This window comes from Oratosquilla oratoria, chromosome 15 (assembly GCF_046742065.1).
Source record: "Oratosquilla oratoria isolate Oo_2021 chromosome 15, ASM4674206v1, whole genome shotgun sequence".
Classification (NCBI taxonomy): domain Eukaryota; kingdom Metazoa; phylum Arthropoda; class Malacostraca; order Stomatopoda; family Squillidae; genus Oratosquilla; species Oratosquilla oratoria.
In genome coordinates, this window is record NC_134791.1 from 34,226 (window position 1) to 48,161 (window position 13,936).

At 39.8% G+C, this 13,936-nt stretch overlaps 1 protein-coding gene across 1 annotated transcript in view; it reads right to left on the reverse strand.

Moving 5' to 3' along the window:
• The window catches only part of LOC143032989 (uncharacterized), a 62,318-nt gene that overhangs the window by 20,607 nt on the left and 27,775 nt on the right, over positions 1-13,936 (reverse strand). The window contains exons 8-9 of the mRNA XM_076198183.1: positions 11,800-11,881; positions 1,889-1,934 (exon numbers count right to left, since the gene is read on the reverse strand). Coding sequence (XP_076054298.1) covers positions 1,889-1,934; positions 11,800-11,881 — 128 coding nt within the window. The remainder of the gene's footprint in view (positions 1-1,888; positions 1,935-11,799; positions 11,882-13,936) is intronic.

The window sequence follows — 13,936 nt, forward strand, 5'->3', positions numbered from 1 at the left end:
AAGATTGAAATGGGCAGGACATGTCACAAGGTTGCAAGAAGATAGATGGCCAAAGACAGTGCTCAATAGTGGAGTGCGTGGAAGACGACCACTTGGTCGACCTAGAAAAGACTGGAGGAGATGCATTGAAAAAGATGTGCAGATATGTAGAATAGAACCAAGAGAATGGAAGGAGGTGACACAGGACAGAAAGACATGGCGAGACGCTTCGAAAGCGGTTATGGATCACTAAGTGGCCCAAAGACCAGCGGAGTAAGAGTAAGAGTAAAAACAGAGCCTTGGGGGATGCCACTTTTTACATCTTCCCATTTCAAATTTTTGTCTCTAAGTACCACTCTTATTTTTCTCCCAGTTAAGAAATCCCTCACCCATTCCAACAGTTTGCCTTGAATTCCTCCTATTTTTTCAATTTTACTTATTAATTTTTTGTGGTACCTTGTCAAATGCTTTCTGCAAATCCAAGAAGGCACAGTCTGCCCATCCATCCCTTTAATGAGTAGCCAATTATGCAGGACTCTATCAAATGCTTTTTGGAAATCCAAGTATATATTCTTCCTTATAAGGGAAATAGTCATGTCAAAAGGCATGTATCCACTCCCATCCACCACCATTGTTTCCCTCTCCCTTTAGATCCTCATAAATGAAGCGTCATCCTCATCTTATGCCCACTGCCCTGGGTCAGAAGCAATGCAGCAAGACACAGTACATCCACAAGGCTGCTTTACTTAATCAGCAACCCCCCTCTCCATCCCTAGTGTGGAAAACAGAGAAAATAGTGAGAAATCCCATCAGGCTGCATCAAAATATCATCCACACAACCACCCCTGCCCTCATACCCTGCCTCCTCCCTTCATGTATAAATGTATCTATACACAGCCATTCTCCAGTCATCATTATCTCCTGCCTCTTCCCTTCCTTGCCCAAAAGACCCCCTCTTGCTCAAAGCCCCTTTCAACCCATCAATCCATCTCATCCTTAGTTGTCCCCTCAAAATCACTCAAAATCACTCCATCCACCTCTACCTTCCACTCCTCTTTTACTAATCTTTCTTCTCTCATTCTTTCCATGTGTTCAAACCATCCCAATATTCTTTCATCAGCCCTATGTGCCAGCTCCTTTTCCACCCCTGCTCTCCTCCTCACCTCCTCATTTCTCACTCTATCCAACCTTATAAACCCCTAACTTTCACAGACATTTCATCTCAAACACATTTAAACTTCTCTCTCCCTCTCTTAAATTCAAAGTTTTCAGCCTGTGCAGTGTTATCGGCAGAATCACCTCTTCTTATATTCTTTTTGCATCCATTCCTAGATGCATATTTCTCATGACACTTTTTAATCCCCCAAGGCACTTAATTGCTTCTCTCAATCTACATTTCACCTCCATCCCTACTCCTTTTCCTGCCACATGTAATTCCAAGTACTCAAAAGTATCCACTTCCTCCAGCTTCTCCCCCTTAAAACTTACATCCAACTTGCTATCATCCTCTCTCCTTGTACATCTCATCACTTTACTTTTACCTAAATTTACCTTCAACTTTCTCCTATTGCATACCTTCCCAAACTCCATCATTAATTGCCTTAATCCCCCCTCTGACCCTGCCACAAGTGCAGTGTTGGCCACAAACAACAACTGGCTTACCTCCCACTTTTCTCCATTTTCTTTAACCTTTTCCTGAGCCACTCCATCCATGTACACAATGAACAGCCATGGCAATATGACACAGCCCTGATACAGCTCCATCTTTACCTCAAGCCACTTGCTCTCTCCATTTCCAATTTCAACACAAGCTCTACTGTTCTCAAGACAATTGGTAATACTTAGTATTATGAGACTTTTAGACCTCTGGTTAGGAAAATACAGGTAGAGAAGCATCTTATATTCATACCTTCTTCGAATGTCAAACAATTCCTCAGTAATATCCTCTCCATAACCTGAAAAAATAAAAGAAAGAATTTGATCTCTGAATCCTAAGCAGCATAAATCAAAACTGAATGCAGTTATGCAACAGGGAGATGGGGGCTATACAATACCTAATTTTAATAATAAAGGAGTCCCACAAGGTTCAGTGCTAGTATCTATAATGTTTCTTATCTATGTTAATGGCATGATGAAAGGTGATATAGCCATGTTTACAGATGATGCAGACCATAGGATGAGTAAAGAATAAGGAGGAATATATGCTTTTGCAAATAGATCTAAACACTATATTTGCATGGAGCCTCAATACTAAAAAAATGGAAAATATTGAGAATAGGCAATAGCTAAAAAAGATAATCATTGAACTATTTCTTGGAAAGCACATCCATTACAAAAAGACTAAAATAGAGAAACAAGAGAGTATCAGAGTCTGGACGTACATAGATTTTCTGGATTTGAAAGAGAAGGCAATGGCTTACTTAGAGGAATAGAGATGGATAGAGAACCTAGGTATAGGAATATAATGAGGAATAGAGATATGAATGACATTGTAGATGAATTATTAGAGCTTAAAAGCGATCCTAAGAAAAGCTAATGAAGAAAACAATAGGGAGATAGACGAGTTGAAAAAGGAATTAAAACAGCTTAAGGGTGATAATGAGAGGTTAAAAAGTGAGGATAATAATAGGAACAAGGCTTTGAAATGCAAAATTAAAAGTCAAATGAAAGAAGTAACTGAAAAGGTGGAAGAAAAAATCAAGGAGAATGACCTACAGGAAATTAAAAAAAACAGTAGAAAATTTAACAGTAAAGTCAAGAAATATCCCTAAAGAAAATAATAGAACAACAAGTAAAAGATAATACCAAAGAAAATGTGATTCAGATTATTAAAGAGAAAAGTAACCTAGTTAGGGACACAGTGGATAGAAAAAGATGTTGTGCCGTTACGAGCAGTAACGGGGCCTTTTTATAATGCTGTGTATCTCCATTTTTACATATATTTTGTCTTAAGCCCGTTTCCCCATGGAAAGGGTATCAGTTTTGTTTTCTGTAATGTTATAATTTTAAGTGTATTTCGAACAGAGACCACTTCTGTTTGAATCTCTACCTTTGTAAGTTGTCTGCAAGCTGTGTTGCAAGATAACATCCCATTATTTGTACAATGTTTGCTTTAAAATTAGGAATAAGCAAACTGTGTAAAGACCTGTTGCCATTTGTGACGTCACGACTCACGTCTAGGCTTTAGTTTAGGTCTGAAACCCAAGGTGCTAACACCCTCTTTTCGCGGCCAACTCAGTAAATTTTTGAGCCAAATTTAGTTTTAGAAAATCTGTTATATTACATTATCTGTATGTTTATAATGAATTAGTCTTAAGCTGCTCATATTTTATGTTCAGATTCTTTGTAATTTTTTATATTTTTACGTTTGGCTTGTAGCTGTGTTAGTAACTAGTGCCGTTCCATGTTTTGCAGTTTTCATCTCCTCCTATGTCCCTTCTGCCCCCAAAAGTTTCAATGGCAGCACCTCTAATGTGAAGAGGAAAATGCCTCTTGTAAAGGGGCAACACCCCTCTCTTTTCTATCGTCAAATAAACGTGGCACCAAGTAAGAGTGCATTCTTGCCCTCCCGTGTGAATGATCTTACGTAATTTCATAACAGGGCAACCAGTGCCACGTTCCAGTGTATAACAAGCCAGTCCGCTGCGCCATAGATGTATAGTAATCTATGGTATTAAAGAAAAGCACGATGTACCTAGATATCAGAGGGAAAAGGAAGAAAAAGAGATTGCCAAAGAAATACTAAAAGAATTACAAACAGATGAGTTAGGCTGGGACCGGGAAATTGAGGAAACCTATAAAATGGGCAGGTACTCCAAAGAAAAACAGTGTAGACCACTAAAAGTTAAACTTAGATCGCAAACAAGTGCAGAAGAAATATTATCTAGAACAGTAAGATTAGCAAATAGCGGACAGTACAAAAATATGTGGATAAAAAAAAGAAATGAGTGAGGAAGAAAAAGAGAAAGAAAAAGAACTTAGGAATGAGGTGAACAAAAAGAATGAGAAAAGAACTGAAAAGAAAAAAAAACAGTTTTTTTGGAGTGATAGATATGCATCATACATACATATACCAAGGCTTTTTCCCCCTTACAAGGGAGGTAGCCAAAAAGGAAAAGGCATAAAACCATTCCCACCCATTCCATCCCTGAATACACTCCACACCCCTCCACCCTCCCTCTCATCTTAGCACCTCCTGGATAACGGGTCATCCCTGCACCTTGTCCACTGCCCTGGGTCAGAAGCAATGTCGCAAGACGCTGCACATCCACAGCAAGGCCGCTTCATTAAGTCGGCGACCCCCCTCTCCATCCCCCCATTGCATAAAAGGAGAAGACAGGGAGAAATCCCTTCGGGCTGCGTCAAAATTTACTCACACATACTACCTCACCCCCCATCCCCCCACCCATTCCACCTCATGCATCACAACATCATCCATATACAACCATTCTTCATTCACCCCTGTCTTCTGTCCTCTCCCGTCCTTCCTCAACAGACATTTCCCTCTTCCCCAAAGCCCCCTTCACCCCATCCATCCACCTCATCCTAGGACGTCCCTTCATGTTCACTCCCTCCACATCTGCCTTCCATACCTCTTTTACTAGTCTTTCTTCACTCATTCTTTCCATGTGTCCAAACCATCCTAATACTCTTTCATCAACCCTATCTCCCAACTCCCTTTCCACCCCTGTTCTCCTCCTCACCTCCTCATTTCTCACTCTATCTAGCCTAGTAATCCCATCATACTTCTCAGACACCTCATCTCAAACACATTCAAACTCTTTCTCTCTTTCTCTCTTATGTTCCATGTTTCTGCCCCATACAGTGCTGTTGGCACAATCACTCCTTCATACAGTCTCCTCTTAGCATCCATTCCCAAATGATAGATATGAGGGTGAGAAAAAGATATATAAGGAAAATGGAAACAAAGAAAACTGAAAAAGAAGAGGAGAAAAGAAACTAAAAATAGCTTATACTAATATAGATTGAATAATCTCAGGAATGAACGAATTAAACGATTATCTAGTCTTAGAGGAACCAGATATAATGGGAATAGTGGAAACTAAATTAAAGTATACCCTAACTCCTTACACTGTGGGACAAGGTTTATACAACTGTTGGACAAAGAATAGAAAGAACAAACAGGGCAGAGGAGTTCTAATTTTGACCAAGAAAGATTTAAATGTAACACAAATATCTGAAGGAAAAAATAATGAAGAATCATTTATGATACAAGTCGAAGGCAAACAAATGAAGAAAAGAAAATTTGCAGTGGTATATGTCCCCCCAAAAACATAAGCCTGGACAGAAAGGGATCATTCCAAGTTACTAGAAGATGCAAAAGATGAATTAATTGAAATACTGAAAGACGGAGTGACTTTAATTCAAAAGAAATATGTTGGGAAGAAATGACAGTGAAGGGGGGGAGAGGAACACTGGGGCACTGCCCTCCTTGACTTGACCATTGAATACACAATGACCCAGTGGATTAAAGAAAATACTAGATATAGAGGAAATGAAGAACCTTCAAAATTAGACTTAATACTTACGACAGAACCTGAGATTGTCGAAATTTTTTTATTACAAAACTCCAATAGGAAAAAGTGACCACGTACTAATAGAAATGGAATTGAAAGAACAAATGGATCAAAGCAAAAATGATAAACATAGAATAGGAAGACCAATGTATAACAGAACAAACTTTGAGAAACTTAAAACATTCTTTCGCAATACAAACTGGGAAAAAATCCAAAATGAAGATACAGGGATAGAAGAAAAATGGAACACACTAAAAGAAATTTATAATGAAGGAGTAAATAAACATGTACAACAAAAAATTAAAAAAAACATACATAAAAAGCTGGTACAACAAAAGATGTAGTGAAGCTAAGGACAAAAGAGACAAAGCTTGGAAAAAATGGACAAGAGATAAGAAACCAAGCAAATGGCAAACCTACATCAAACTACGAAACAAATATGTAAAAATACACAGAGATGAAAAGAGAAACCATGAAAAAAAGATAATAGATAAATGTAAGGAAGAACCCAAACTATTTTACAAATATGTAAATGGAAAACTGAAAAACAAACAAGAAATAGAAAAACTGCACCAAGACAAAAAGGAATATACAGAAGAAATGGAAATGGCTGAAATTATGAACCACTTCAAATCAGTATTCACAACAGAAAACTCGCCTGTGTAGAAAAAGAGAGAGAATTATCCCCAGCACAGGGTTCCCACAGAAAATTGAAAACTAAATTCCAGGACTTTTCCAGGATATTCCAGGATAAAAATCATCAAATTTCCAGGACTTTGAGCGGAATATCTGAAACAATTTTCAAATACAAACTGACCTTTCTGGCCTCCTCCACCCCTTACAGCCAGCCGATTCCACCCACTTTATTACACTATGCAGTCTTCCTCTGTTAGATTACAATATATATATATATATATATATATATATATATATATATATATATATATATATATATATCAGAGTATCAGGTATAATTCATTCTTTGCTCTTTCTTGAAAATAGTCACTCCATTGATTTCAGTTTCTGCTTGAGGTCTTGTAGTTTCTTTTCCAGTTTGAGATTTTCATCTGCCTTCTCAGAAACTTTCAGTCTGAAAGCATTGGACTTAGACAGCAAAGTGAAGTCATGCTCTGTTTCTGCCTTCTTTGCCAGCTGGTCTGCTTCCTTGGTTATTGACTCCATACTATCTTTCAAGAGCTTCCTCTTTTTCTCTGCTGACTGGATATCCTCTTGTAGTGCCTTTCTCTTTGAGGATTTCTCATTATCTGTCTGTGACTTCTTCTGATCCTGTTGGTATCTCATCCTCGATGCCCTGACATGCCTTTCCAGTCTGGGAGTGAAGGGTAACTCAGTGAAGTGCTGGCCCGTGGCTTGGGTACTGTCATAGACTGTACGAAGAGTTACAATAGTCTTCTCCTGCATGTTCTGAACCAGGAGGTCCTTGTTCACAGAATAACCCCTTCCTACTGATGCCTGACCATGGGAGACTGTGAGAAGCATCTTGAAAACAGACCAGAGCTTGCTGTACTTGTGGTCTTTAAAGTACTGGCCCAGAAATATGTCCAGCCTCTCACTATCTGGGGTGAAGTTCTTGAAATCTGCTGCATGTTCCTGCCTCATCTCACTACCAAACGCCTTGTACTGAGCAAGGAGCTCATCGCACGGACAGCCTGTTGGCATTCAGAAGCATCTGGAGGATTTTCTGGAACTTCGTCGCCGCATCTGTAGAAGGAGCAACTAGTTTATCTGGAGCCAGTGCAGAGAGATATCGAACCAGGGACAGTTTCAAGGGACTCTTGTCACACACTCATTCTTGAATGCCAGGACCTTCAAATCACTGACCAGTTTCTTCTCAGCAGCTTTCTTCACAGACTCTCGAGCAGCAAATCCCAGATCTACAAGTTTTGGCAGCATCTGGTTCTTCTGGTCCTTGGGGTCCAGGTTGGCCAGTTTCTGCATGGTGTCTGCTTTGTCCAGAACTTCTTTTTTGATGAAACGTCCCATGAGCGCAACAACCACTTCCTTTAGCTTCTGTCCCAAGAACGGTGCCATGGGTGCATCTGTTTGAAACCTCTGAAGGAATGGGTGGAGTTGTTTAGCTACAGAGATGAAGAATTGTAGCTTTGCGATGGAGAGTGGGTCCTCACAGGCAGCTTTGAGCACAACCAACATCCATGCAACACTGAATTCAAGGACTTTCAATGACTTTTTTAGCTGGTAGTCCTAATTCCAGGACCACTTGATTTTTGGCAGAATTTCAGGACTTTTCCATGACTTTCCAGGATCACTTTTTTTTCCAGGACTTTCCAGAATTTTCAAGGACCGTGGGAACCCTGCCAGCAATGAAAGAAATAAACGTAACACAAAAAGAAATCAGTGACCAAATAAAAACCCTTGATGTAAGAAAATCACATGGCCCAGACGGGATTGCAAACTGGATACTGAAGGAATGTTTGGAAGAATTAACTGACAAAATATATAATTAAATTCTCACTTAAAGAAGGAAAAGTGCCATTGGACTGGGAGAAGGCAAACATCGTACCAATTTATAAGGGAGGTAATAAGGAAGATCCAGCTAACTACAGACCAGTCTCACTAACAAGTACAATACCAAAAATTTGTGAAAGAGTTGTCAAAAACATATGGGTTAAGTACCTGGAAGAAAAATCTATACTGAATCCAAATCAATTTGGATTCAGACAAAGGAGATCATGTACAACAAATTTGATCTGCTTCTACTCAAGATTAATAGACATAATACAAGAAAGAGATGGGTGGGCGGACTATGCTTTTCTGGACCTGCAAAAGGCATTCGATAAGGTACCTCATAGGAAACTTATAAAGAAGATATAGTCAAAAGGTGGCATCAGAGGAAAATTATTGGAATGGATGAAAGACTTCCTGATTGGGAGGAAAATGAGAGTTGTAATTAGAGAAAAATTCTCCAACTGGGAAGAAGTAAAAAGTGGTGTCCCGCAAGGATCAGTACTGGCCCCAATCATGTTCGCCGTATACATTAATGACATGAATGAAGGTGTGGAGTGCTATATGAATTTCTTTGCAGATGACACAAAATTACTAAAGAAGGTAATAACGGAAGAGGACACAATCTGGAATTGGACTCAAAAATGGGAAGTAAAATTTAATATAAAGAAATGCAGTATAATGGAATTTGGAAAGAGTAAAAACAAAATATCAAAAGATTACAAAGTTGGGGAAGAAAAAATAAAGAAAGCAAACTCGGAAAAAGATCTTGGAGTGATGATTGGAAAGGACATGAAACCAGATAAGCATATAAATAAAATATTCGGAGAAACCTACAATTTATTGAGGTCAATCAAAGTGGCATTTGCTTATTTGGATGAAGAAATGATAAAGAAAATACTAACTACACTAATGAGACCAAAAATTGAGTACGCAGCATCACTTCAGACACCCAGTACCAAAAAGAATATTAAGAAACTAGAAAGAATACAAAGAGCGACAACCAAACTAGCACCAACTCTCGCCGAACTAACATACGAGTAAAGAATGTCCAAATTGAATCTACCCACTTTGGAACAGAGAAGAGAAAGAGATTTGCTGACTATCTACAGAATAATGAAAAGAATGGAAGTTTTAGACAGGAATGACTTGTTAGTGTGGGACAACGGTAAAATGAGAGGACACAGAAAAAACTGAAAAAGGACAGTTCAAGAAAAAACTTGAAAAGGAACAGCTTCCCGCACAGAGCGATAAATACATGGAACAAATTAGACAACGAAACAGTGTGTGCAAACACTATCCAAGATTTTAAGATAAAACTTGATACGGAGAGATACAAAGACTGGTCACCACAAGCATAGCTCCCTTCTCGTATATTACAACTAGGTAAATACAACTAGGTAAATCTAAGAATATTAATAAAAGACAAGCTGTCACTCAACAGACATCAGTAAGAATGTGAAGGAGACATGGACTGTTGAAAACAATTAAGGTGACTTTTCCACTACATGGATGAAAAAATGATGAAAAAACTCATAGTAACCCTAATCCTTCTATCACTGAAATATGGTCCTCTCTGACAGTGAAAAATAAAAGACTATGCATCAGTGGTATAGTGCCCACTGAGGGATACTACTGACAATAACCAAACTGATTCTCAACCTGTCAGATAAGTAATATAAGGAGAGACTAAAATGGTGAAGAGCCAAAGAGAATGCAGTGATCTGATATCATGGTCCCAGTTGCTAAAGGGAGTGGACTACAATCACAGAAGAGATCTCTTGATTAAGGATGGGAGGGCTTCATAAGGTTATAAGAACAAGTTGTTAGACTAAATGCCTAAAGGATGAGAAGAAATAGTTTTCTATCTATATATCAAGGGCTTTTTCCCTTTTACATGGGAAGTACCAAAGTCAAAAGGCACATACCCATTACCACCCTTTCCACTCCCCTCCACCACCACCCTTTCCTCCCTCTCATTTTAGCTCCTCGTGAATGAAGGGTCATCCCTGTATCCTGCCCACTGCCCTGGGTCAGAAGCAATGCAGCAAGACATTGCATCCACATTGAGGCTGGTTCACTTAATTGGTGACTACCCCTCCCTCTCCATTCCCTCATGTGGAAAATAGAGACGACAAGGAGAAATCCCTTCAGACTGCATCACAATATCATTCACACACAATCACTCCCTACTCCCCCCATATCCCCTGCCTACTCCCTTCCTTGCATCAAAATATCATCTATACACAGCCATTCTCCACTCACCCCTATATCCTGCCCTCTCCCTTCCTTGCTCAACAGACATTCCCCTCTTGCTCAAAGTCCCTTTCCTCCCATCAATCCATCTCAACTTCAGTCATCCCCTAAAGTTCACGCCATCCACATCTGCCTTCCACACCTTTTACTAATCTTTCTTCACTCATTCTTTCCATGTGTTCAAACCATCCCATTAATCTTTCATCAGCCCTACCTGCCATCTTCTTTTCCACCCCCATTCTCCTCCTTATTTCTCATACTATCCAACCTTGTAAATCCTACCATACTTCTCAGACATTTCATCTCAAATACATTTAAACTTCTCTCCACCTCTATTAAATTCCAGGTCTCTACTCCATACATTGTTGCAGACACAATCACCCCTTTATACAACATTCTTTTTACATTCATTCCGAGATACCTATTTCTAGTGACACTTTTAATTCCCCAAAGCATTTATTTGCTTCTCTCAATCTACAGTTTACCTCCTCCTCCACTCCCACATACAACCCCAAATACCTAAAACTATCCACTTCCTCCAGCCTCTCTCCTTTAAGACTTACTTCCAACTGTCATCCTCTCCTCTTGTACATCTCATCACCTTATTTTTACCCACATTTATCTTCAACTTTCTCCTATCATATAACTTCCCAAACTCCATCACTAACTCCCTTAATCCCGCCCTCTAACCCTGCCACAAGTGCAGTGTTGTCAGCAAACAACTGGCCCACCTCACATTTCTTTAACCATCTCCAGTCCCATGCCTATTACACTTGCACATTGTAATAGGCAGGGGACTGGCACATTGTACACATTGAACAGCCATGGCAACATGAAACAGTCCTGATGCAGCCCCACCTTTTCCTTAGACCACTTTCTCTATTCCCAATTCTAACACAGGCTCTACTATGCTCATAAAAAATTTAGACTGCTCTTAACAGCTTTCCCCAAATTTCTCTCTCAATCTCTCAAAAAATTCAAATAAAATTTCTATATAGAAGTATAAACACTTGGAATAGCCCAGAAGGTGATATAGCTCATAAATTGAAATCCAAGTATGATATTTCAAAACTCATCAATCCCTTCACCTCCATCAAGGGGTACTTTTGAGGGGGCTCACATTTAGACTCTTGACTAGGCCCAAGATCTCTATCAACTTCATCTGTATTTCTTACAACTCTTCTTACATGAAAAAGTAACAACCAAAAGCTGCTCCTGTCCTTCTACTACTTTCAGCCAGTGTCACAGAAACACAGAAAACAGTCCAATGTTTCTTTTCAGAGAGATCTGTGGGAGGGCCTGAGGACTGTTGTCAGCCACTGTGGGGCTGTGAGTTTTCCATCAAATGAAACTCAAGGCAAAAATTAATTGATTAATTATTCTAATCAAAAGTCCTGGAATATCAAAATTCTAGCATAGGTTGAAATACAACTCTGCCCTAAATATATTAAAATATTATTGTGTCCACAGCTATTTTCATGCTCCACAACAATATACAATCACAAATATTACAAGATAAGTCTTGAAGAAAAAGTTTCCTTACTCCATCCAGGGTTAAGATTCTTGTTGACCTCCTCAATTCCAATCAGCATGCTTGAGTACAGTTCCTCCTTCATAGCATCCATCTAAAATAAGTGCACAAAAATTACTTATATATGTGGAAGGGAGCTATTCAATAGATTAAAATGGAGGAAGAAGAAAACTGAGGGAGGTAGAGGTGCTGAGTGATACAGGGAGCTCCAAAAAAGATGTAACTACTTTGATTGGCTATAATAAATCTGTTGGGGCACGCACGGATTTTCCTTTTCAGGTTACATAGTCAACTAGGTTGGATTTGTTAACATGTCTTTGTTTTTCTTGTTTTCCAGATTGTATGCAAAGTGTACACGCTAGAGCAGAAGTTGAAAATCGTCCAACTCTGGTATGAAACCAAGTCACCTGCAGAAGTCCGCCATCGGTTCAACACACACCAGGGTCACAAATCTAAGTCTGAGCTTACAACACTTACAAATTTGAAAATACAGAGGATTGTGCAGCATTTTGAAAAGGAGAAAACCCTGGATCACGTCCACAAGGGAAGAAGTGGCCGGCAACTGATCATCACTTCTGAGAAGAGGGAGCAAGTCCGTGAGTCAGTGGTTAGCAGTCCGAAGAAATCTTACCGAATCCGCACTCAAGAGCTGGCTCTCTCTCCAACTACACTTTTGAGAGTTATGAGGAAGGACCTGAAGCTGTTCCAATTTAGAATTTCAACTCACCATGTGCTGCAGCAACAGGACAAAAAGAAGAGAATCGAGATGTGCGACTGGCTGAATGAAAAGTTCGAGCAAACTCCCAACTGGCTCAATACAATTGGTTTAGTGATGAAGCACACTGTCATCTTAATGGAGCTGTTAATAACCACAACAATGTGTTTTGGGGAGAAGGGAAGCCAGAAGAAATCAGTGAGAAGTGCCTCAAAGGTCCGAAGGTCACTGCATTTGTGGCGTTCAATGCAAAGCATGGTCTGCTGGGACCTTACTGGTTCGAGGAAAATGGGCACACCGTTACCATCAACAGTGAATGTTATATCGCCATTCTTGATCAGTTTCACGGTGACCTGACTCAGAAGCTAACCCAAGGACAGTTAACCTCTTCAGTACTGTTCAAAATCTCGCGGGCAGCATTAGCTGTCAGACGTACGATGTGTCGCAATATTACTCACATCATAAAATATAGTCACCGCTTATATCGATCGTTCTCTCTTACACCCGTGAATCTTGATAACCATAGAAAATGTGATGAAGACAGTTTAGAGAGTATGTCATTACATAGGGGCAACTACAATAAATATAATTAAGACGCCGATATGGCAGCCTCGCGTATCCACTTGCTCCTCATGCCGCCTAAGTGTGCAGCACCGTATGGAAGGGGTTAAGGCTTGCTTGGTTCATGCAGGATGGTGCAAGACCTCATACAGCCCACGCATCATTGGATCATCTTGGGGGACTCTTCCAGAATCGTCTCATCAGCCTCAACACAGATCATGAGTGGGCCCCCCACAGCCCCGACTTAAATCCACTTGATTTCTGGTTCTGGGGAGTAGCAAAGGGGAAGGTCTATGCCAACAGACCTCAAACACAGGCTGATCTAAAGCAGAATGTGGCAGCTTATGTAGCTGAAGTTTCCACTGAAACATGGAAAAGAGTTGGCCAGAATTTCTGCGTCCACATGAAAGCATGTTTCAACAGAAATGGGGCTCATATTGAGCATGTGGACTACCAGAAGTTTGTTTGACTTTCAGACATAATCCAACCTTATTGACTTTATGTATCTCGCATATTAAGCTTGTTATTCAAAGTCTATCTGAATAAAGACCAATCAAACTAGTTACATCTTTTTTGGAGCTCCCTGTAAGTTGAATGAAAAGGAGAAAGAGAAAGCATACCAGGCAAAATTGAGAAGTGGGAGTATAGGAAGAATGGACAAGTTTCAAGGAGGAAGTGTGTGGAGTGAAGAACAAAGGGAAATGTAGTAAATGGTAGAATGAAGAGGTGAAGGCAGTGGTGGCAGGAAAGAAGCATATGAAAAATAGCTGGAAATAAGAAATGAGGAATCATATGAGAGGTATAGAGAAAAAGGGGTGAAAGCAAAATGCAAAGACGTATGGGAGGCCAAGACATGAGCAAATGTATCTACCT